The 24693-nt window shown below is 41.8% G+C and overlaps 1 protein-coding gene across 3 annotated transcripts in view; it reads left to right on the forward strand.

Annotated features, from left to right (window-relative positions):
• NUP88 (nucleoporin 88) overlaps nucleotides 1-24693 on the forward strand; it is a 40641-nt gene that overhangs the window by 2496 nt on the left and 13452 nt on the right. For 2 of the 3 annotated variants that reach the window (XR_002337334.1, XM_021067743.1), the window contains exons 2-8: nucleotides 1996-2165; nucleotides 3200-3325; nucleotides 6998-7084; nucleotides 17766-17942; nucleotides 20544-20730; nucleotides 21767-21914; nucleotides 23471-23569. Coding sequence is in view for 2 of the 3 variants with exons in the window: in XM_021067743.1 (XP_020923402.1) it covers nucleotides 1996-2165; nucleotides 3200-3325; nucleotides 6998-7084; nucleotides 17766-17942; nucleotides 20544-20730; nucleotides 21767-21914; nucleotides 23471-23569 (994 nt within the window). In the remaining variant the exon portion in view is untranslated. The remainder of the gene's footprint in view (nucleotides 1-1995; nucleotides 2166-3199; nucleotides 3326-6997; nucleotides 7085-17765; nucleotides 17943-20543; nucleotides 20731-21766; nucleotides 21915-23470; nucleotides 23570-24693) is intronic. The other variant, XM_021067744.1, reaches the window with a different exon arrangement.

Consider the following 24693-nt stretch of genomic DNA (forward strand, 5'->3'; position numbering starts at 1 on the left):
TTGTGTCCCCAGTACTTCAGTGTACCTGGAACATACAAGCTCTCAGTACATATTGATGACTATCTGAATAACTTTCAGTCCTCTAGAATCTCAGAAACTCAGAGATAGGCAAGAAAGCAACTTAACATGAGTTGCAGCTGTAAATGAAACAAAAACATGGGTGATGACTTTTAAAATCAAACCAAATCAGGAGTTCCTGGTGTGATGCAGTGGGTTAATGATCCGGCATTGTCTCTGTTGCAACACAGGTTTGATCCCTGGCCCAGGAACTTCCATATGCCGCAGGTGTGGCTGAAAAAAAAAAAAAGACCTCAAAAACCACCAAATACTATGATTATCACAAGTGACCTATGGTGGTTAGATTTGTTTAGCTGAGGAAAGGTGTTCTTTGTTTTGAGGTAGATTGTGAGACTCAAGTAGAAAGAAGATTGAAAAGATAGGGAAGAGGAACTAACCACTGATGAGGGTGGGGGGGGAACCTATTTGATTAGAATCAGCAAAGAGCAGCTAACCGCCCCCCCCCCCAAAAAAAACCCCAGACTTACAGACATCAGTATTTTTTGTCTTTTTTTTTTTTTTTTTTAGGGCCGAGCCCACTGCACATGAAGATTCCCAGGCTAGGAGTCTAATCAGCTGCAGCTGCTGGGCTACACCATAGCCACAGCAATACTGGATCCATAACCCACTGTAAGAGGCCAAGGATTAAACCAGCATCCCCGTGGATGCTAGTCAGATTCATTTCCTCTGAGCCACAGTGGGAACTCCTCAGACATCAGTATGAATTGAAATCACATTATATTCAACTTTTTTTGTCTAAAAGTATTTGGGCTTAGGGTAACTCACTATACTTAAGGATAAGCAATACATTGGTAACCATGATTTATTCCTGAATGTGAAAAGAAAATGGAAATTTTGAGATGTTTATGAGAAAAGAGCGCTTTTTTTTTTTTTGAGGACATATGATACCAAGACAAACAGCTTAACAGAACCCCCGAAAATATCACCATTCTGGAGTTCCCGCCATGTTGCAATAGGATCCGAGTTGTTTTGGGTGTGCTGGGAGGCAGATTCGAGTCCCCTGGCCTGGCACAGTGGCTTAGGTCACAACTACAGCAGTGATCTGACCCCTGGCCCAGGGACCTCCAAATGCTGTGGGGTGGCCAAAAAGGAAAAAAAAAAGAAAATACCACTGTTCCACATTAAATCTGCTTTGGTAAAGCAGCATGCTACTTGCTGGAGAAGCTCTTGAAGCCATTCTCTTACTGTACTGTTTATAATGTAATTATCACTTCTGAGTTCTTCATTTTTCTGTTCACTTAACATATATCGAGAGTCATTCAGCAGTGTTGCCGTATACTTTGCCAAGGATACTGAGCGGAAAGACATAGAGCTCAAGTAATTCATAGTTGTGTGGGATGAGCAAATAAAATAATATTTAGAATGCAAGGTGATAAGAACTATAATAGAATAGTCCAGCGTGTGCTGTAGGAGTACTGAAAAGATGCATTAATTCCTGGCAGATCAGATATTTTCTTGGGAGGGAAGTGCATAGAAGCTGAGTCTCCAAGAATGTGTTAGCCAGCTGAGAAAGGAAAATGAAGACATTGCAGGAAAAATAGTGGTGCAAAGACAGATCATAACAAAGCATGATGATTTCCCAGAAATACAAGTTAATTGTTAATCTGATTGGAGTATAAGATGCAAGCGGGGAATGGTGGAGAATTGAGACTGAAGTGGTAGTCTAGAGTTTAATCAGAAAAAAGGAAATTATGTGTAGTATTTATTTATCAAAGTATGGAAATCTGATGCAGTTTATATAACATTCCAATCTAAACAGTTAAGGAACATTTCTTCAGTTAATAGTTGAGGCGTTAATACTTATCCAGAATGCTTCCTTATCCTACAGTTATAAAAAACTAAAGCAGTATTGTGCTTTGAGGTAACTGCCATATATTTTTACATTAACGATTTTAACCACTTTGCTTTAATTTCCAGAGATTGCTTTGCATAAATCCACCTCTGTTTGAAATCTATCAAGTCTTGTTAAGTCCAACACAACAGCATGTAGCGCTTATAGGAATAAAAGGACTTATGATATTAGAATTACCCAAAAGATGGGGGAAGAATTCTGAATTTGAAGGTGGAAAATCAACAGTGAATTGTAGGTAAGTTGTTTTTCCGTTTAGTGTTTATAATTTGTAATACATGCAGAAAATTGCTTAAGACCAGTGGTTCTTAAGGCGCGTTTAACTCTGCTGCTGTTAAAACAGCAGAGTACTCCAGAAGGTCTGCACTTTGGCGTCTTGTGATAATAGTGTTTATAGTACATGTGGGATTGTACTTTTATTTTGCCTAGATTATCACATTGCTGTCTCATTGGAATTTAGGCTGTTTTTTCCAAATAGTTTGAAGTAAGACATTTTAAAAGCAATTATTATCTTTGAGCCAGACTTTGCTCATAGTATTGCTAAGTTTCATTTTTGCATTTTTTCTTTCATCAAATCCTGAAGAATGAGAGTCTGAAAGATCTCCTGAAAAGAATATAAGGTAGAAACCTACCTTTAGCTCCACAACTTGTACGATGGACCTCTTTAAAATGTTTCCTTTCTAAATCTGTTTCCTCATTTCCACAATAGGAATGATAATAGCTGCCCTAGTAGTTTCCTTAACAAGGTTACTAAAAGGATCAAATAAGATACTTTATCCAAAATCACATGTACAGTATAAAATACAATTTAGAAAATATTTTAATTTTGATTCTTTGATATTGATTGATAAATGCTTTGAATAGTTTCTTAGCAAGATTTAAGAAAAGGAAGTTTGGGAGTTCCCCTTGTGGCTCAGTGGTTAACGAATCCGACTAGGAACCATGAGCTTGCGGGTTCGATCCCTGGCCTTGCTCAGTGGGTTAGGGATCTGGCATTGCTATGAGCTATGGTGTGTGTAGGTTGCAGATGCAGCTCGGATCCCTGAGTGGCTGTGGCTGTGGCGTAGGCTGGTGGCTACAGCTCCGATTGGACCCCTAGCCTGGGAACCTCCATATGCCGTGGGAGCGGCCCAAGAAGTGGCAAAAAGCCAAAAAAAAAAAAAAAAAAAAAAAAAAAAGGAAGTTTGAAGGAAAAAAGACCAAAGGGTGTTGATAGATTGTCCTTTAGAAGTTTTCTCATCCAAGTTTTGGGAATTGTTGTCTTTATTTTAGTACCACTCCAATTGCTGAGAGATTTTTCACCAGTTCTACCTCCCTGACTCTAAAGCATGCTGCCTGGTATCCGAGTGAAATGATGGATCCCCACATAGTGCTGCTCACATCAGACAATGTAATAAGGTAAATTTTATTTGTCTCAAAGCTTTGTGTGTGGGAAGATTCCATTTCTGGCTGCCAGTTAATAGCTCAAGGCACCACTAAATGGATCCGTAGATGCTGGAAAGCTGTATCTGATGGCTGTTGTAACCCCTTCTCAATCATATCAAAATCAACTGCCCAAACTTACCTGCGTTAATTACTGCTTTTCCCTTCCTGCCTCTAGTCTCTCCTTTCCCAGTCTGACCTATTAAAATTATCTACCTAAAACTGTTTTCACTATCTTTCTTTTGGAGGCAGTGTAGTATAGGGGAAAGAGATTTTTAATTAGGAATTGAGAGGTTTGAATTCTTGTCCCAAGTCACTTTGGGATATTAAAAACTTGGGCACCTCAGTTTCCAGTTTGTCAGATGAGCAGGTTTGGTTTGATCATTTCTGAAGCCCTTTCCAGGTTTTGCGGTCTATGATTAAGTGCCCTAATCCTACAGAGATTTCTCTTATATTAGCAATTAACTTTCCGGCTCTGCTTTATGTGAAACAGTTTTTGAGGGGACTCAACTAACTGATGTACAATGACCTCCAGTTTTATTTTTTCTAATCACTGCTTTTAACTTTGATCTACCAAATTTTTCTTCACTGCTGAATTGTTGATCCCTTAATGGCTTCTTAATACAGACCTAATAGATTTCCGGTTACTCTTAGTTATTAAAACTTAGTATATCCCATTTAAAATTCTGATTTTTAATCCATTTCAATACTATATCCTGACCCTGTCACAGGTCAGACCTTGAGGGATCTGAAATGAGTGGAGAGGGTGTAATCTACTCTCTTAGACTCCTTCTTTCCACTTCAGTGCCTTGCAGTAGGGGATGCAGTGTAAGGAGGATAGCTGTTTCCTGCTCCCTCTGGACCTGACTCCTCCTTAGTGGGTAGGGAGAGTGTGATAGCTGAGGCTCACATCTTGCCTAACTGGTTGTCCATCAGTGGTGGGCAGGGCCCTTATCCCCCATCCTGGTTTAATCTAGTTCCCGCTGCTGCTAGTGGCCTCTGTTGATGTAAGAGTCTCTGCACAGATGGTGTGTGGTTTTTTCAGGGGTAGTGTTTGGCCTTCGCTTGCTCCATCACTCAGCAGCTCGCTTCCCATTGGCTCTATCAGCTGTCCATGCCCTGAACCCTTGCTCAAGATGGAATATCCCCAAACGTGGTGTATTCTGCCTTCTCAATCTGACAGTTGTGGTTTTTCATATGGAGCCATGGGAACTCCAAGGTCCTCCTCCCTGCCCTCTGCAGGCCACAGGGAACTGGGCACACTACATGTAGTCCTTTCCTATGCTGCCAGCCCACCTCCTTCAGACATATATTAGAAGTCAATGCCGGAGTTTCCATTGTGGCTTAGTGGTTAACAAACCCAACTAGTATCCATAAGGACGCGGGTTCGATCCCTGGCCTAGCTCAGTGGGTTAAGGATCTGGTGTTGCCGTGAGCTGTAGGTCACACATGTGGCTAGGATCCCACATTGCTGTGGCTGTGCCGTAGGATGGTAGGTACAGCTCTGATGTGACCCTTAGCCTGGGAACCTCCATATGCCATGGGTGTGGCCCTAAAAAGACAACAGACAAAAAAAAAAAAAAAAAAAAAAGTCAGTACCATGGAGTGTTCACATGCCCCCAACCCTGGAATATAACTGTCAGGTTCACTCAGGAATTCCCTTCCCTTAGTGGCCTGCAGTTTTTGGCAACACATCTGGCATTCAGCTAGGAAATGGGGTACCCTTTTCCCCTTATTATAGATACCCCTAAATCTGGCTGTTTCTCTTAGAGCCATCCTGCCACTCATTGGCCTTGGAGTTGGGGTTAAACCAGGATGGAGGAGTTCCCTGATGGCCTAGCAGTTAAAGGATCCATTGTTGTCACTGCCGTGGTGTGGGTTCGAACCCTGGCCCGGGAACTTTTGAATGCTGTGAGCAAGGCTAAAGGAAAACGAAGAGGAGGAGGAGGGAGTAGCCGCCTCTTAAAAACATTGTACTATGATCTGCAGGATTCTTTTTTTTTTTTTTTTTTTTGTCTTTTTTGTTGTTGTTGTTGTTGCTATTTCTTGGGCCGCTCCCGCGGCATATGAAGGTTCCCAGGCTAGGGGTTGAATCGGAGCTATAGCCACCGGCCTACGCCAGAGCCACAGCAACGCGGGATCCGAGCCGCGTCTGCAACCTACACCACAGCTCACGGCAACGCCGGATCGTTAACCCACTGAGCAAGGGCAGGGACCGAACCCGCAAGCTCATGGTTCCTAGTCGGATTCGTTAACCACTGCGCCACGACGGGAACTCCCAGGATTCTTAATACCTTCTGCCTGATAGAAGCTGGAAAAGGAGATTGTGAGGAGACGCTGTAGGTCTAGGTCTTCCTCACATTAAGCCGTAAAGGAGGTATCTGGCCTCAGTTATTAAAAATTCCTTTCATTTTATTTATTTATTTTTGTATTTTTGGTTTTTGGGGCCGTACCCGCGGCATATGTGGTTCTGGAACAGGCTAGGGGTCCAATTGGAACTGTAGCCACCCACCTATACTGCAGCCATAGCAACTCTGGATCCAAGCCGCATCTGTGACCTACACCATAGCTCATGGCAACACCAGATCCTTAACCCACCAAGTGAGGCCAGGGATCGAACCCACGTCCTCATGTATGCTAGTCAGGTTCCCTAACTGCTGAGCCACGACGGGAACTCCCTAAAAATTTCTTTTAAAACAAGGAGCATTTAATCCTTCTCTTATCTTCAGCCTTGGACCCTATTGTCAGTTTCAGAGTAACAAGAAATTCCCACTCAGAGCCATGCTGCATTTACTTTTCCTTGCACTGTTCCCCACTACAGTACACACTGCCTAGGACCTTTGTGTATTTTGAAGTCAGTAATGCTTGTAGGCAGCTGGAAAGTCCACAATGAAAGTGTGTTCAGATGGATCCACTTTTCATTAACCCTGTTAAATGGCACTTTATTGATAATGGAACAAACTAAGTTTAAAAATTCTTAGTAAGGTCATACAAAATAAATGATTTACTTGATAAAGACTTTAAAAGGTACATTGAATTTCTAATAATGACATTGACTTTTGACAATTCTTTCTCCTTTTAACAATAGCTGTATATGCTGTGAAAATTGAATTTATTTTTAATTAAAATGATGGGTAAAATTTTTTTTAGTTTTATACTAACTGCTTGAGAAAACAGAAATGCCATTGTGTCTTTATGTAACACAAATATGTATCGATTGGAGGCTCAGTGTCCCTCACTCTGCTGGCCGGTTAGTACGTAAAGAAGAGTGAGATATGGTTTCTTCCCTGAGGAGATTTGCTGTCTGATAGGCAGAGGCAGATGGATATGCTTGAAGGGAAGCCGGCTGACTTCAGGGCAGTAGTGAGACAACCAGACAAGGTTGAAACGTGGTGCGGTGCCATGGGGAAGGCTGGTACAGAGTTGTGGTAAGAGAGAGAATATTTCTTCATGTCTGAGGAAACCTTAGGTTGTTACAGAACAAATGAACTAGGCCACCTTGTCAGTAACAGCAAGATCTTTGGCAAAGAAATGATTATGATAATCGGTAGGAAAATTCTCAAAAGCTGACTGGAGGGAAAGAGAGGAGCAACTTTGGGAAGTGAAAGAGAATTTTAAATGCTGGCTTTCTTCTCCTTTGATTGCTAGAATTTACTCTCTACGTGAGCCCCAGACACCCACTAAGGTCATTGTACTTTCAGAAGCAGAAGAGGAAAGTCTAATACTCAACAAAGGGTAAGTTTTTACTTGTGTCATGAAATTTTTTTTAATTAGTTCAAAGGGATTATAAATGCAATTTTAGCAGAGATTGCAAGGTTTTCCAGAGGTGACTTTAGCATGCTTTTGGTGATGTGAGAAATAACAGAGCTAGGCGATGTGAATAGGTGATCTGAATGTCACTAAAACTTTAGCTTGATCTTTTTTCAAGACAGTTGGAAAATGTGAATAGCTGAAACGCATCCTTCTTGGATCATGAGTAAAGGAACGTATTATAACACCGTACAGTAATAGAAGGCTGAGGGAGAGATGTTGGGCTGGAGGCCTGGCAGCTCTTCACTTAGTGTGGACCAGCAGATGGCTGAACCCCTGACCAGCACCTAGAGCCCCAGAAGCGGCAGTGGAACACAGAGCGCCCTTCACGTTCTCCTATGACCCTGGCTTCTTTTATCTTTTCTTACCCACAACAGGGGCAACTTTCTGGCTACTTTGACCGCTAACGGAATCACCCCCTTGAACTCACAAACCCCATTCCTCTGGCCTCCTAATGAGTCTTTCTGGTGATAACCACTCATGATCACCCACACTGTGCACATGTGGAGTGAAGCCTTTAGTAGTAATCCTTGTGGAACTTCTGTTTAGTTATTTTCATGTTCCGTGGTGGTCACATCTAATAGACTTGTTTATTTTTGTTTTCCTAACCCTTATTGCTTTAAATATTTTGTATGTGGCTATTCTGTATGTGACAGTTTCAGTATCTGAAGTCCTGGAGTGGCAAGGATCGAAATCTGTGTTAATTCTTTTCTGTAACTATGGTCACGTCCTCCTGTGATTGCTCATCTCTCATTATGAACTTAGGTTTACTTGAATTTTTTTCTGTGACTTCTGTTTTTTTCAGTGAATTTTATTTATGTTTATATTTGTGCAACCATCATCACAACCCAGTTTTGCGACAGTTCCATCCCAAACCCCCAGCCCATCCCTCCCCAGCACACCTGTCTCCTTTGGTAACCCTAAGTTTGTCAAAATCTGTGAGTCAGTTTCTGTTTTGCAAAGAAGTTCATTGTATCCTTTTTTTAGATTCCACATGTAAGTGATAGCATTTGATGTTTGTGTCTGTCTAACTTCACTTAGCATGATAATTTCTTGGGTCCATCCATGTTGCTGCAAATGCCATTATTTCATTCCTTTTTATGGCTGAGTAATATTCCACTGTGTATATGTACCACATCTTCTTGATCCACTCCTCTGCCGATGGATATTTAGGTTGCTTCCATGTCTTGGCTATTGTATGTAGTGCTGCTATGCACATTGAGGTACATGTACAAAGTCATGGTTTTCCCCGCAAGGTACCCAGGAGTGGGAGTGCTGGATCAAATGGTGATTCTATTGTTAGTTTTGTGAGGGATCTCCATAGTGTTTTCCATAGTGGTTACACCAATTTACATTCCCACCAACAGTGTAAGAGGGTTCCCTTTTCTCCATGCCCTCTCAGGATTTATTGTTTGTAGACTTTTTATTTTTTATTTTATTTTTTTTTATTTTCCCACTGTACAGCAAGGGGATGAGGTTATCCTTACATGTATACATTACAATTACATTTTTTTCCCCACCCTTTGTTCTGTTGCAACATGAGTATCTAGACAAAGTTCTCAATGCTATTCAGCAGGATCTCCTTGTAAATCTATTCTAAGTTGTGTCTGATAAGCCCAAGCTCCCGATCCCTCCCACTCCTTCCCCCTCCCATCAGGCAGCCACAAGTCTCTTCTCCAAGTCCATGATTTTCTTTTCTGAGGAGATGTTCATTTGTGCTGGATATTAGATTCCAGTTATAAGTGATATCATATGGTATTTATCTTTGTCTTTCTGGCTCATTTCACTCAGTATGAGAGTCTCTAGTTCCATCCATGTTGCTGCAAATGGCATTATGTCATTCTTTTATGGCTGAGTAGTATTCCATTGTGTGTATATACCACATCTTCCGAATCCAATCATCTGTCAATGGACATTTGTGTTCTTTCCATGTCCTGGCTATTGTGAATAGTGCTGCAGTGAACATGCGGGTGCATGTGTCTCTTTTAAGGAGAGTTTTGTCCGGATAGATGCCCAAGAGTGGGATTGTGGGGTCATATGGAAGTTCTATGTATAGATTTCTAAGGTATCTCCAAACTGTTCTCCATAGTGGCTGTACCAGTTTACATTCCCACCAACAGTGTAGGAGGGTTCCCTTTTCTCCACAGCCCTTCCAGCACTTGTTCTTTGTGGATTTATTAATGATGGCCATTCTGACTGGTGTGAGGTGGTATCTCATGGTAGTTTTGATTTGCATTTCTCTTATAATCAGCGATGTTGAGCATTTTTTCATGTGTTTGTTGGCCATCTGTATATCTTCTTTGGAGAAATGTCTATTCAGGTCTTTTGCCCATTTTTCCATTGATTGATTGGCTTTTTTGCTGTTGGGTTGTATAAGTTGCTTATATATTCTAGAGATTAAGCCCTTGTTGGTTGCATCATTTGAAACTATTTTCTCCCATTCTGTAAGTTGTCTTTTTGTTTTCTTTTTGGTTTCCTTTGCTGTGCAAAAGCTTTTCAGTTTGATTAGGTCCCATGCGTTTATTTTTGCTCTAATTTCTATTGCTTTGGGAGACTGACCTGAGAAAATATTCATGATGTTGATGTCAGAGAGTGTTTTGCCTATGTTTTCTTCTAGGAGTTTGATGGTGTCCTGTCGTATATTTAAGTCTTTCAGCCATTTTGAGTTTATTTTTGTGCATGGTGTGAGGGTGTGTTCTAGTCTCATTGCTTTGCATGCAGCTGTCCAGGTTTCCCAGCAATGCTTGCTGAATAGACTTTCTTTTTCCCATTTTATGTTCTTGCCTCCCTTGTCAAAGATTAATTGACCACAGGTGTCAGGGTTTATTTCCGGATTCTCTATTCTGTTCCATTGGTCTGTCTGTCTGTTTTGATACCAGTACCACACTGTTTTGATGACTGTGGCTTTGTAGTATTTCTTGAAGTCTGGGAGAGTTATGCCTCCTGCTTGGTTTTTGTTTCTCAGGATTGCTTTGGCGATTCTGGGTCTTTTGTTGTTCCATATAAATGTTTGGATTGTTTGTTCTAGTTCTGTGAAAAATGTCATGGGTAATTTGATAGGAATTGCATTGAATCTGTAGATTGCTTTGGGTAGTATGGCCATTTTTACAATATTGATTTTCCCAATCCAGGAACATGGAATATCTTTCCATTTCTTTACATCTTCTTTGATTTCTTTGATTAAAGTTTTATAGTTCTCGGCATATAGGTCCTTTACCTCCTTGGTCAGGTGTATTCCGAGGTATTTGATTTTGTGAGGTGCAATTTTAAAAGGTATCGTATTTTTGTATTCCTCTTCTAATGTTTCATTGCTGGTATACAGAAATGCAACTGACTTCTGAATGTTAATCTTATATCCTGCCACTTTGCTGAATTTATTAATCAGTTCAAGTAGTTTTGGGGTTGAGTCCTTAGGGTTTTCTATGTATAGTATCATGTCATCTGCATACAGTGACAGTTTTATCTCTTCTCTTCCTATATGGATGCCTTTTATTTCTTTTGTTTGTCTAATTGCTGTGGCTAGGACTTCCAAAACTATGTTGAAGAGCAGTGGTGAGAGTGGGCATCCCTGTCTTGTTCCAGATTTGAGTGAGAAGGCTTTCAGTTTTTCCCCATTGAGTATTATATTTGCTGTGGGTTTCTCATAAATGGCTTTGATTATATTCAGGAATGTTCCCTCTATACCCACTTTGGTGAGGGTATTGATCATGAATGGATGTTGGACTTTGTCAAATGCTTTTTCTGTGTCTATTGAGATGATCATATGATTTTTGACTTTTTTTTTTTGTTAATGTGGTGTATGATGCTGATTGATTTGCGTATGTTGAACCATCCTTGTGAACCTGGGATGAACCCAACCTGGTCATGGTGTATAATTTTTTTGATATGTTGTTGGATTCGGTTGGCTAAGATTTTGTTGAGGATTTTTGCATCTATATTCATCAATGATATTGGCCGATAGTTTTCTTTTTTGGTGGTATCTCTGTCTGGTTTTGGAATGAGGGTGATGGTGGCCTCATAGAATGTCTTTGGGAGTATTCCTTCTTCAACCTTTTGAAAGACTTTAAGGAGGATGGGCACAATTCCTCTTTATATGTTTGATAGAATTCACCTGTGAAGCCATCTGGTCCTGGACTTTTATTTGTAGGGAGTGATTTTATGACCTCTTCAATTTCATTTCTAGTGATCAGTCTGTTCAGTTGGTCTGTTTCTACTTGATTCAGTTTTGGCAGGCTGTAAGATTCTAGAAAATTGTCCATTTCTTCCAGATTGTCAAACTTGTTGCCATATAATTGTTCATAGTATTCTCTTATGGTTTTTTGTATTTCTGCAGTATCTGTTGTGATTTCTCCTTTTTCATTTATAATTTTGGTTATTTGGGTTCTTTCTCTCCTCTTTTTAGTGAGTCTGGCCAGGGGTTTGTCAATTTTGTTCACCTTTTCAAAGAACCAGCTCTTGGTTTTATTAATTTTCTCTATTGTTTTTTGAGTCTCTATTTTATTGATTTCTTCTTTGATCTTTATAATTTCCTTCCTTCTGCTGACTTTAGGTCTTTTTTGTTCTTCTTTTTTTAATTCATTTAGGTGGAGGATTAAGTTATCAATTTGTGATCTTTCTTCTTTTTTGAGAAAGGCCTGGATTGCTATAAATTTCCCTCTGAGCACTGCTTTCGAGCATCCCATAGATTTTGAGAGGTTGTGTCTTCATTATCATTTGTTTCAAGGTAGTTTTTAATTTCCTTCTTGATTTCCTCATTGAACCATTGGTTTTTTAGTAGCATGTTGTTTAGTCTCCATGTAGTAGGTTTTTTTCTCTTTCCTTTTCCCATGGTTGATTTCTAATTTCATGGCATTGTGGTCAGAGAAGATACTTGAGATAATTTCTATGCTCCTAAATTTATTGAGATTCGCTTTGTGTCCCAATATGTGGTCGATTCTTGAGAATGTTCCATGAGCATTTGAGAAGAATGTGTATTCTGATTTTTTTGGATGTAGTGTCCTGAAGATATCAATTAAGTCTAACTTTTCTGTTGTTTCCTTTAGGATCTCTGTTGCTTTATTGGTTTTCTGTCAAGAGGATCTGTCCATTGATGTGAGGGGCGTATTAAGGTCTCCTACTATGATTGTATTCTCATCAATATCTCCCTTTGGTCTCCTACTATGATTGTATTCTCATCAGTATCTCCCTTTATGTCTGTTAATATTTGATGTATGTATCTGGGTGCTCCTATATTTGGGGCATATATGTTGATGATAGTAACATCCTCTCCTTGGATGGATCCCTTAATCATTAAGTAGTGTCCTTCTTTGTCTTTCTTTATGACTTTTGTTTTAAAGTCTATTTTGTCTGATATGAGCGTTGCGACTCCTGCTTTTCTGTCATGTCTATTGGCGTGAAATATTTTTCCCCACCCTTTCACTTTCAATCTATATGTATCTTTTGTCCTAAGGTGAGTTTCTTGTAGGCAACATATTGAAGGTTTTTGGCTTTTTATCCACTCAGCCACTCTGTGTCTTTTGATTGGGGCATTCAGTCCATTGACATTTAAGGTGATAATTGATAGATGATTATTTATTGCCATTTTGAACCTCGTGTTCCAGTTGATTCTATGGTTCTCCATTCTTCCTTTCTTTTTTTTTTTTGGTTGGATGGTCTCCTGTTATTATCTGCTTGAGTGTTTTTTTTTTTTTGTTTTTTTTTTTCATTTTTTGCAAATGCAATATTTGGTTTTGGCTTGTGGTTGCCCTGTTTTTTAAGTATGCTAACCCCTTCCCATAATTGTGTGTTTTAGCCTGATGGTCCTGTAAATTCAAACACTTCATTACTATATTAAAATTAAGAAGAGAAACATACAAACAAACAAACAAAAAGGGTTATTTATTTCCTAACATCCCTTGCCCACATTTTATGGTTTTGATGACTCTTTATTTTTTTCTTTTTAATTTTATTTTGTTTGAAGCATGTTCATGATTAAATCGGTATGCTGGCTTATTTGAGTGACTGCTCTCTGATTGTGGTTTCCTCAGTCCTAGTTCTTCCTCTTCTTTTTTTTTTTTTTCTTTTCTTTTTTCTTCCCTTTCCTTCCTTTCTTTTTGGTTTAGAGAAGCCGTTTCATTATTTCCTTTAACCTGGGTTTTGTGTTGCTGTATTCTTTCTAAGTTTTTGTTTGTTGGAAAAAATTTTTATTTCCCCTTCTATTTTAAATGATATTCTTGCTGGATAGAGTATTCTAGGTTGCATATTTTTTCCTTTTAGCACTTTAAATATCTCTTGCCATTCCCTCCTGGCCTGTAGTGTTTCTGTAGAGAAATCAGCTGATAATCTTATGGGGGTTCCCTTGTAGGTAACATTCTGCTTTTCTCTTGCTGCCTTTAGGATCCTCTCTTTATCACTAACTTTTGCCATTTTTATTATGATGTGTCTTGGTGTGGGTCTGTTTGGGTTCAGTTTGTTTGGGGCCCTCTGTGCTTCTTGTATCTTGAACCCAGTATCCTTTAGATTTGGGAAGTTTCCAGCGATAATTTCTTCAAATATATTTTCCATCCCCTTATCTTTTTCTACTCCTTCTGGAATTCCTCTTATGCGTAGATTGGCCCACTTTATATTATCCCATAGGTCTCTTATATTGCTTTCCTGTTTTTTGATTCGGTTTTCTGTCTGCTGACCTGATTGGGTGATTTCCATTATTCTATCTTCCATATCACTGATTCATTCTTCTGCATTATTCATTCTGGTTTTTACTGCCCTTAGTTCAGTTTGCATCTCTGCAAATGAATGTTCTAGTTTTTCTTGGCTCCTCCTTATATTTTCTAGTTCCTTTCTGAGGGTATCTGCATTACTGTTCATACCTTCTCTTAATTCCTTCAGTGTTTTCACTATTTCTCTTTTGGACTCCAGGTCTGTCAGACTGCAGAGATCTGTTTCATTGTTGACTGTTTTAGGTGAGTTCTCCTGTTGGTTTGACTGGGGGTGGTTTCTCAGCTTCTTCATCTTGCTTGTTGTTTTCTTTCTCCTGAGGGAGTTGTACTCTCCATGATTGGGCAGTGTTTGCCTTGTCACTGCCGTGGAATATTTCCTGAGGGCTGGCGTTGTTGGTGAATCTTTTTTGAGGCAGTGTGGCTTTTCTGGAGTGTTGATGGGGCTAACAGTGTTTCTTTGAAGCAAAGGAGGACTTCCTGAGGGCAGACAGGACTGGGAGGTCCACACCACGATGGTAGCAGATTTCACTTGGTCGGGCAGAGCTTGCTTTGTTTTCTTTAGGCTGTGGGGTTCTTGCAGGGGGTTGGCGGTGTTGGGCAGCTGTTCCTCAGGAGTGCAGCACCCCCTGGGGGCTGGAGCAGCTATCTGGGTCACTGAGAACCTAAGAGGCTCTTCCCTAGGGCAGCCCAACTCAGAAGGATGGCCTGCGAATGTAGGCAGATCTTTTCACAGTCTGGCCAAGCTTGTTGCAGCTTTTCTGGGCTGCAGGGGCTCCTCCAGGGGGCTGGTGGTGCTGAGCAGCTCTTCCGCGGGAGTGGGGCACCCCCTGAGGGCTTGGGTGGCTAGCAGGGCCGCTGAAAACCCAAGAGGCTTCTCCCCAGGTCAGCCCGACTCAGAAAGACCGTCTGAGATCTTTTCCTGGCTCGGCCAGGCTTGTTGCAGCTTTTCTGGGCTGCAGGGTATCCTGCCTGGAGCTGGCAGTCCTATGCAGCTGATCCACTAGGGCTCGGCACCCCCTGGGGGCTTGGGCGGGTAGCAGGGCCGCTGAAAACCCAAGAGGCTCCTCCCCGGGGCAGCCCGACTCAGAAAAACCGTCCGAGAACTAGGCAGATCTATTCACGGCCTGGCTAGGCTTGTTCTAGCTTTTCTGGGCTGCAGGCCTTTTCTCGGGCGCTGGTGGTGTTTGGTGCTGCTCTGAGGAAGTGTAGCCCCTCCAAAGGGCAAGCAGGCCTGTGCAGGGACAGCCCCTGTGGTGGTAGGCTTCAGGCAATTGTGGAGGCCAGCCCTCCTGGATGGCAGGCAGCCCCAGGTCCGTTGAGGGCATAGCAGGTGGCAGGGGTGGACGGAGGGGATGCACTGGGAAGCACAGCTTTCTGCTAGTTATCGGGCCTGTAAGCTTGCAGTGACGTGGGGAGTATTCTGTGGGGACCCACCCCTTCTTCTCTCCCCTCCCCAGCACGGGCGCAGACCAGGCTCTTCTCCCAGGTTCCCTCTGATGTGGCTTTCCACTTCCCCGCCCCTATAGTATTGCTCCCTTCCTCTGCGACAGCTTTGTTTTCTAGTCTCCCAGGCAGTCTCTGCCCCGTCAAACTTGACAGACTGGTTTCTAGACCTCCCAAGCAGTCTCCGCTCCGCCCTGCGCCCCCAGCCCTTTCCAGGGGACTAACCTCTGGAGCTGAGGACTTGGTGCCCAGCCCCCACCCAGGCGTCTCAATTTTTGGTGACTGTGCCCGTAGTTCAGATGGTCCGTTCGGTTCTTGATCGGCTTTTCCGTACTCCAGCTTACTGCTATACTCTTCTCTGCATCTGGAGATTCCTCCAGTTCGTTTGATCTTTCCCCTGAGTAGGTGACTTTCCAGGGTGCGGGATCCCTTTCTCCTCCTCAGTTCTCTTTCGGGAGCGCCCGTCCCGCTCGGATTCACCTCTTACTCTCCTCTTTTCTCCCGTTCTGCCCAGTAATGTCACGAACTTCTTGCCGTTATTGGAGTTTAGGTTCCTCTGCCAGTGATTGGTTGCCGTTCTGTGTGAGTCATTTATTCTGTAGATGTGCTTTTTTTGTTGTGTTTGTGGGAGAGGGCGAGCGTGTCCCCCTACTCCTCTGCCATCTTGTGTTGTTTGTAGACTTTTTGATGATGGCCATTCTGGCTGGTTTAAGGTGGTACCTCCTTGTAGGGGTTTTTTTTGGTGTTCGTTCGTTCTTTCTTTCTTTCTTTCTTTCTTTTTTGTCTTTTTAGAGACCATCCTGAGGCATATGGAGGTTCCCAGGCTAGGGGTCAAATCAGAGCTGTAGCTGCTGGCCTAAACCATAGCCACGGCAACCGGGGATCCAAGCCACATTTGCGACCTACAGCACAGCTCACAGCAATGCCGGATCTTTGACCAGGGATTGAGGCCACATCCTCATGGATACTAGTCATTTGTTTCCACAGTGGGAACTCCTTTTTAAGTCTTTTTAAAATAACTTCTGTGTCTGTTTCCATTCATTGTCTTAATTTTTTAGTTTGACTCAGGCTGTTCTTTTATTCTGGATTTTGGGATTCCTCATTTTTTGCCTCCTGATACTATGTACTTTCCAGGTGATGAAGAAATTAAGATATGGCACTTACAACACTTTGGAATGGTGTTGACTCTCTCAACTGTTAAATTGTGGTTTTGGAGTTCCCATCGTGGTGCAGCGGAAATGAACCATGAGGTTGCAGGTTCGATCCCTGGCCTCACTCAGTGGGTTAAGGATCCAGTGTTGCTGTGAGCTGTGATGTAGGTCGCAGACGTGGCTCAAATCTGGTGTTGCTGTGGCGTAGGCTGGCAGCTACAGCTCCGATTAGACCCCTAGCCTGGAAACCTCCATATGCCACAAGTGTGGCCCTAAAAAGATGAAAAAAAAATGTGGTTTTATTTTGACCTTATTCATTAACCTTTTATTAAACTGGAATCTTTTTGGATAACCAATTACACCAAATTTTAAAATACAAAACATTATTTTTTATCATTTGTCTTTCCTGATTATAAAGGTTAATGTGTATGTGTTGTAGAAAATTGGAAAAACAACAGGAAAGTATTAAGAAAATCAAATATTAAAAAATTTCCTGTAGTCTCTCCCCGTACAGCACCCAGAGTGCTACTTTTCAGTATAAATCAACTCACTCTACTTCCCTGCTCTCACTCCATTGATTGCCCGGGCTGCCCACTGAGGGCACCCGTCCAGTCCAGCCCCTCTCCACCCTTGGCTCTGAGCTCTCGCCACCTCCCCTCCTTAGATTCTCTGCATGTGTCCTTCCCTCCACCTGAACTACTCCCTCTCTGCACAGCTGTGGACTCGATGCCTTCCGGCCTTCAAATCTTTGCTCAAAATCACCCTATCAGAGTCTTTCCCAATAGCCCCTCTATCAGTACTCTCTTCCCCCTACTTTGTTCTTCTTGATAACGTCATTTTCTGACTTGGTGTTATGTGTTGATTTTTTTCTCTGTTGGACATCTCTCCCATTAGAGAGCAGGGCCTTTGTTTAATTCGCAGACATATCCCCAGAACCTTCAGCCATGCTGGCACAGAGTAAGTACTTAGTAAATATTGTGGACTGAATGCATCTATTGCTTAGAGATAACTTTCGATGTCTTCATGTGTTTTCTTCTGTTTCTCCTTTGTGTTTATGCATATCTATATGTGTATTTTTACTCTTTGTATGTCTGTATCACACCTATTTAAAATTAAAGTAGCACTATAGAATTTTACGGCCTGCTTCTCTGATTTAAGTTTATGAGAATTTTCCAATGTTGTTTAACATTTGTCATAACCATAATTTTTTGTTTTCTTACTCCTTTGAATATAAATTCCATCCCCACCTATTATTGGACTTTTTTTTTTTCGTTTATTTGTTTTCAACCAGTTGGTTTTTAAATCTCTTTTCAGAAGGGCCTACACCGCATCTCTAGGAGAGACAGCAGTTGCATTTGACTTTGGGCCATTGTCAGCAGTGCCGAAGAACGTATTTGGCCAAAAAGGCAAAGATGAAGTAGTGGCATACCCCCTATACATCTTACGTGAGAACGGGGAGACTTTCCTTATGTATGTGAGTCTGGTGCACAGGTAAGCTGAGGAGGTGGCCTGCCTGAAATGAAAGCCCAGCTTGTGCTCCAGAATAGACTGTCATGGTTGGACTTAGGATCCATGGTCTTGGGTTTGTGGACGTATTGCAGTCTTTGGACGCTGGTTGGAGTATTTTGAAGAGAAAATTGGTGCAGATCATTTGACCTTTCATTTCCTCATATTGTTTGGGTACATCCTATAGAATTCTTGGATAATCACTTGAGACAAGACTGGATTTGTGTTCACAAAGTCTAGTCAACCAAAAAAATATTTGCAGATAGTCCCCAACGTGGATTTAATGATTTTACAAAGTGCAAAAATAGTATATGTTCACTAGAAACTCTACTTGATTTTTTTTTTTTTTTTAAGGCCCCATATGCCTGCAGCATATGGAGGTTCCCAGGCTGGGGGTTGGATCAGAGCTGCTGCTGCTGGCTTACACCACAGCCACAGCAACGCGGGATCCGAGCCATGTCTGCAACCTACACCACAGCTCAGGGCAATGCCAGATCCTTAACTTAGAGATCAAGGCCGGGGATCAAACCTGAATCCTCATGGATACTAGTCTGGTCCGTAACCCACTGAGCCACAACAAGAACTCCCTCTCCGTTAAATTTTGACTTTTGATCTTTTCCTGGCCAGTGATATTTGGTAGTTACTCTCTTAAGATGCTCAGCAGTGAGGGCAGCTCCCAGGCGGCCACGTGATCATGAAGAGTAAACAGTGATACACTTACAGCCAGTCGGTTTTTCACTTTCAGTACAGTATTTACATTACATGAGATAGTGCCCTGAATCCTGTTTTGTCATCTTCCTCACTGCTATCAGATTAATCTTAGTAAAGTGAAGCTCTGTAGTCTTGATTTAAACTTTTAGTGACACACTGTCACCTGGCAGGTAGACTCTGAGCATTTGAACCTGGCATGAGACTGTCTGCTTCCTTAGCCAGTCATGAGTATCTGCCCAGCTACCTTTGCTGCCTTAGACTTTGTACTTTGCCTCCCATCATATCAAGCCAAGTTTCCTTCCGTTAATTCTTTCTTTCATTCCTCTAGGTCTTGGTAGATCTCTAGCTTGGAATTTGCAGCTTCTCAGAATGTGCTTTTTGGCCATGGATCTTATTTATTTTTGGTACCTTTCCTACACACCCTACTTTCTGTGTACCTTTTGCTGTTCCTTTGTACCCTGTAAATCCCTGCATTTTTTCACATGGTATAGTAATTCTAGTTAAATATGTGCATTCCCAGCTAAACCCTCAGTTCCTTAGGGGTGTCATCTAGCATTCAGTAAATGTATTTTTCAAGTCCAGTTAAATAGTGGGTCTGAAATAAGCTACCCTTCAGAGTAAAAGATTGGAGAGTCATCAAAATACCAGTAGTAGTTAAAACCAGACATAATTAGGAGTTCCTGTTGTGCCGCAGCATGAACAAATCTCACTAGGAATCATGAGGTTGTGGGTTTGATCCCTGGCCTTGCTCAGTGGGTGAAGGATCTGGCATTGCTGTGAGCTGTGGTGTAGTTGCAGGTGTGGCTCAGATCTGGTGTTGCTGTGGTATAGGCTGGTAGCTGTAGCTCCAATTTGACCCCTAACCTGGGAACCCTCCATATGCCACAGGTGTGGCCCTAAAAAGCCCCCCCCCAAAAAAACCCCAAAAAACCCAGACATATTTAATATGCTCTAATGTAAGTGTGTATTTTGCAAGGAGATGAGAGCTTACAGTGGAATCCTAGAGAGCACAGATATTTCAGAAGTTAGTAAAGGGCATTGAAAGATGTGCTCAGAAAGGAAGAAAACTAGGAGGATGTTACAGATGTTAAGGGTATTACTGAAGCAGTGATAAGCAGCCGAAGGTCAAGTTAAGGGCCTGGTGCATTTAGCACTTGGAGTCTCAGTGTTGACTTTTCCTGGAGAATAGCTTCAGTGGAATGGTGAAGGCATAAGCCACAGTAAATTTAGGGCACAGTCTTTCAGCCTCCACACTATTGACATTTTGAGTCAAATAATTCTTTGTTGTAGGGAGCTGTCCTGTGGGCAGTGATTGGCAGCAGCATCTTTGGCCTCTAGACATCAGTAACTGCTCCCCTGTCCTCCCAGTTGTAGCACCCAAAAGTATCTTCAGATATTACTGGTATCCCCTTGGGAGCAAAATAATCTTCAGTTGAGAAGCACCAGAAAGGTGGAAATTGAGTGGGAAATTGAGTGGAAAAGTGGAGACATTGGGAATACACTATATTTTTACTTAGGGTATGATAGCTGGAGCAAGACAAAGTCAAAAAGGGTTTTAAGGAGTTCCCATTGAGGTTCAGGGGTAATGAACCCAACTAGTATCCATGAGGACCTGGGCTTGATCCCTGGCCTCACTCAGTAGGTTAAGGATCTGGTATTGCCATGAATTTCAGTGTAGGTCGCAGACGCGGCTCAAATCTGGTGGTGTTGTGGCTGTGGTGTAGGCCGGCATTTGGAGCTCTGATTTGACTCCTAGCCTGGCAAATTCCATGTGCCTCGGGTGTGGCCCTAAAAAGACAAAAAGTGGGGGGAGGTTAGGTGAGGGCCTGGGTGTCCTCTGTCAACATTTCCCAAGTGTTTTCACTCTTTCTTTAGCCCTGGGAGTGTGGGGAAGCTGTTAGGCCCATTGCCAATGCATCCTGCAGCTGAAGATAACTATGGTTATGATGCTTGTGCCATACTCTGCTTGCCATGTGTCCCCAACATCTTGGTGATCGCTACTGAATCGGGAATGCTGTATCACTGCGTTGTGCTGGAAGGGGAAGAAGAAGATGACCAAACCGTAAGTCAGGCCAGTGTGGCCATATTTGTATCTCCAACACCTGGTATAGTTCCTGGACCAGTATGAATGTTTCATATATGCAAAATTTTGGATTATATCTGGCACTTATGTGTATTTTGGAAACTAAATACTTATAATTAATTGAAGCCCACTTTAAAAACTTAAATTGAGGAGTTCCCATTGTGGCTCAGTGGGTTAAGAACCATACAAGTACCCATGAGGATGTGGGTTTGATTCCTGGCCTCGCTTGGTGGTTTAGGGATCCAGCGTTATTGCAAGCTGCGGTGTAGGGCACAGATGTGGCTTGAATCTGGAGTGGCTGTGGCTGTGGTGTAGGCCTGCAGCTGCGGCTCTGATTTGGTCCCTAGCCCAGGAACTTCCCCATATGCTGTAGGTGCTGCTGTAAAAGGAAAAAAAAAAAAAAAAAATTGAACGAAGTTAGAAAATCCCCAGCTTATTTGGTCCAGCAACTTAGGTATTTCTTTCTGAATTCTAAATTCCAATCTTTGGTGACAAGTATAAAGAACCTTTGAATCACTGAATTGGCTCTTCTCTAAACTTGTTTATTTGCATCTTCCTAGAAGAAGACAGGCCTTATTTCTTTTGCTCTTTTAAGAATGACAAGACACTGTTAGAGTAAGAGGTAGAATTATTTGAAAGCATTGTTTGATCCACCTTTTTGCTTTTTTTTTTTTTTTTTTTTTTTGTCTTTTTGCCATTTCTTAGGCTGCTCCCGAGGCATATGGGAGGTTCCCAGGCTAGGGGTCCAGTCGGAGCTGGAGCCACTGGCCTACGCCAGAGCCACAGCAACTTGGGATCCGAGCCATGTCTGCAACCTACACCACAGCTCACGGCAACGCCGGATCCTCAACCCACTGAGCAAGGCCAGGGATCAAACCCGCAACCTCATGGTTCCTGGTCGGATTCATTAACCACTGAGCCACGATGGGAACTCCTTTGCTTCTATTTTTAATTGTTACAATTTCAAATGAACATGAAAGACTAAAATTAAAGTGTTGTTTGTTTTTTTTTACAGTCAGAAAAGTCCTGGGATTCCAAGGCAGACCTCATTCCTTCTCTATATGTGTTCGAGTGTGTGGAGCTGGAGCTCGCCCTGAAACTGGCATCCGGAGAGGATGACCCCTTTGATTCCGACTTTTCTTGTCCAATCAAACTTCACAGAGGTAAAGTATTCACTAAATTTAATTCTTTTATCCCATTGTTTTTATGCTAAGACTATATCACAGACTAGTCCCATGTAGTTTATTTTTTCTGTGGTTCCAGCCTTTAAAAAGTTGAGTTGTTTTTTTTTTTTTTTTGGTCTTTTTAGGGGCACACCCACAGCATATGGAGATTTCCCAGGCTAGGGGTCGAATTGGAGCTGTAGCTGCCGGCTTGCGCCACAGCCACAGCAACATGGGATCAGAGTCTCTGCTGCGACCTACACCACGGCTCACGACAACGCCGGATCCTTAACCCACTGAGCAAGGCCAGGGATCAAAGCTGCATCCTAGTTGGGTTCTTAGCCCGCTGAGCCACGATAGGAACTCTGTACGCCAGACTTTTAATGACAGACGTGAATGACTACCATATAACTTCTCGGGGGTATCTAGCAAATTCCTGAAGTTACTAATGTTGCTTCCTTTTTTATAACAGATTTCTGTCACTTCCCAATGTTAAGGTTTTCCTGTTGACATTAGCACTGGAGATGCATTTTGAAAAGCCATTTTAAACAGTGGGAGACCTAATGATCTCCCACTGATTGATGATTTGAGCCTTAAATAAACCTCAGGTATGGGTAAATGAAGAGAAACTTTTCAGTCCTTTATTATTCAGAGAGAGGATTGTCAAGTTTTTTTGAACTTTTTATAGCATAATTGTATATTCAGAGCTGTTATGTAGAACCCCAACATATAAAACATAAAAATATCAGCATTCCCATTGTGGCCCAGTGGTAACGAACCTGACTAGGATCCATGAGGACTGGAGTTCGATCTCTGGCCTTGCTCAGTAGGTTAAGAGTTCAGCGTTGCTCCAAGCTGTGGTATGGGTTGCAGGTGCGGCTCAGATCTGGCTTTGTTGTGGCTGTGGTGTAGGCTGGCAGCTACAGCTTCGATTCAACCCCTAGCCTGGGAATTTCCATATGCTGCGGGTGTGGCCTTAAATGTGTGTGTGTGTGTGTGTGTGTATATATATATATATATATTTTATATAAAAACATAAATATATATTATATAGATATCATTTGCTTCAAAACATTTCCTTACTATAAAGTCAGTAAGAAGGTGAGGCTGTTAGATAAGAGAAAAATTTGGTTTATGGATGACAGTTGCCGCCTTTTTTTTTTTTTTTTTGTCTTTTTAGGGCTGCACCCGTGGCATATGGAGGTTCCAGCTAGGGGTATAATCGGAGCTGTAGCCACCGGTCTAAATCAGAGCCACAGCAACGTGGGCTCCGAGCCGAGTCCGTGACCTACACCACAGCTCACGGCAACTCCGGATCCTTAACCTGCTGAGCAAGGCCAGGGATCGAACCTGCAGCCTCATGGTTCCTAGTCAGATTCGTTAACCACTGAGCCAAGATGGGAACTCCTCTTTCAGTTTTCTAATGGTTACTTTTGTATTAGACCCCTAGCCTGGGAACCTCCATATGCTGCGGGTGCTGCCCTAAAAAGACAAAAGACGAAAAAAAAACCAAAAACTAATGGCTACCTTTGTATCATTAACGATTCCATTTGCAGATCCCAAGTGTCCCTCAAGATATCACTGTACTCATGAAGCTGGTGTACATAGTGTTGGGCTAACCTGGATTCATAAACTTCACAAATTTCTTGGATCAGGTGAGTTATTTGTGCTTTTCAGTATGTTTCAGATTCTATCAAAAAGTAGTTGAGAATGCAAAAATAATAGAAAAAATAAATGACACCAAGAGATAGTTCTTTGAAAAGATCAACAAAATTGACAGATACTATAGGTAGACTGACCAAGAAATAAGACTCCCGTTACTACAACTGGAATTGAAAGAGTAGATATTCCTGCTGACCTTACGGAAATGGAAAAGGTTATGAGGGTATATACCATGAACACCTGGATGCCAGTTAGATAATGTAGATGAAATGAACAGATTCTTAGAAAGACACAAGTTATCAAAACTGACTCAGAGAAAATTTGAGTAGACCTATATATAACATGTAAAGAGACTGAATCAGCAATCAAAAACTTCCCCAAAAGAAAAGTTCGGGACAATGTGGCTTTACATTTAAAGAAATAATACCAATTCTCTACAAACTTATAAAAAAAATAGAAGAAACACGTCCCTGCTCGATCTGTGTCGTGGTTAGTATTACCCTGATACCAAAACCAGACAAAGACATCCAAAAAAAGAAAACTAGAGACAAGTATTTATGACTATAGGTGCCAAAAATCCTCAATAGAATGCTAGCAAACCAAATCCAGCAACATATAAAAAGGATAATACACCATGACTAAGTGGAATTCATCTGAGGGATGCGAGGGAGAAATCAATTGATGTATTACACCAGATCAATAGAGGAAAGGAAAAAAACCATATGGTTTTTGTGTCATCTCAGTAGACACACAAAAAACATTTAAGAAAATCCAATAGGCTTTCATGTTAAAAACATTCCAACAAACTAATAATAGAAAAGAAATGCCTCAAACTGAAAAAGGGCATTTGTGCAAAACTTACAGCTAATACCACACTTAATGGGGAATGCCCAAGTGCTTTCTGTACTGGAATATTGCTGCTGTAGTCAATTACTACAAACTTAGTGTCTTTAAACAATACAAATCATCATGTTCTGTAGATGAGAAGTCCTAGATGATCTCACTGGACAAAATAGTGCTCCCTTCTGGAAGCTCTAAGGGAAAATCCATTTCCTGGCCTTTCCAGCTTCTACTGCCTTCCTTTGCTTCTAGTCCTCTTCCTCTGTCTTCAGAGCCA

The sequence above is a fragment of the Sus scrofa genome, chromosome 12 (genome assembly GCF_000003025.6).
Source record: "Sus scrofa isolate TJ Tabasco breed Duroc chromosome 12, Sscrofa11.1, whole genome shotgun sequence".
NCBI lineage: Eukaryota > Metazoa > Chordata > Mammalia > Artiodactyla > Suidae > Sus > Sus scrofa.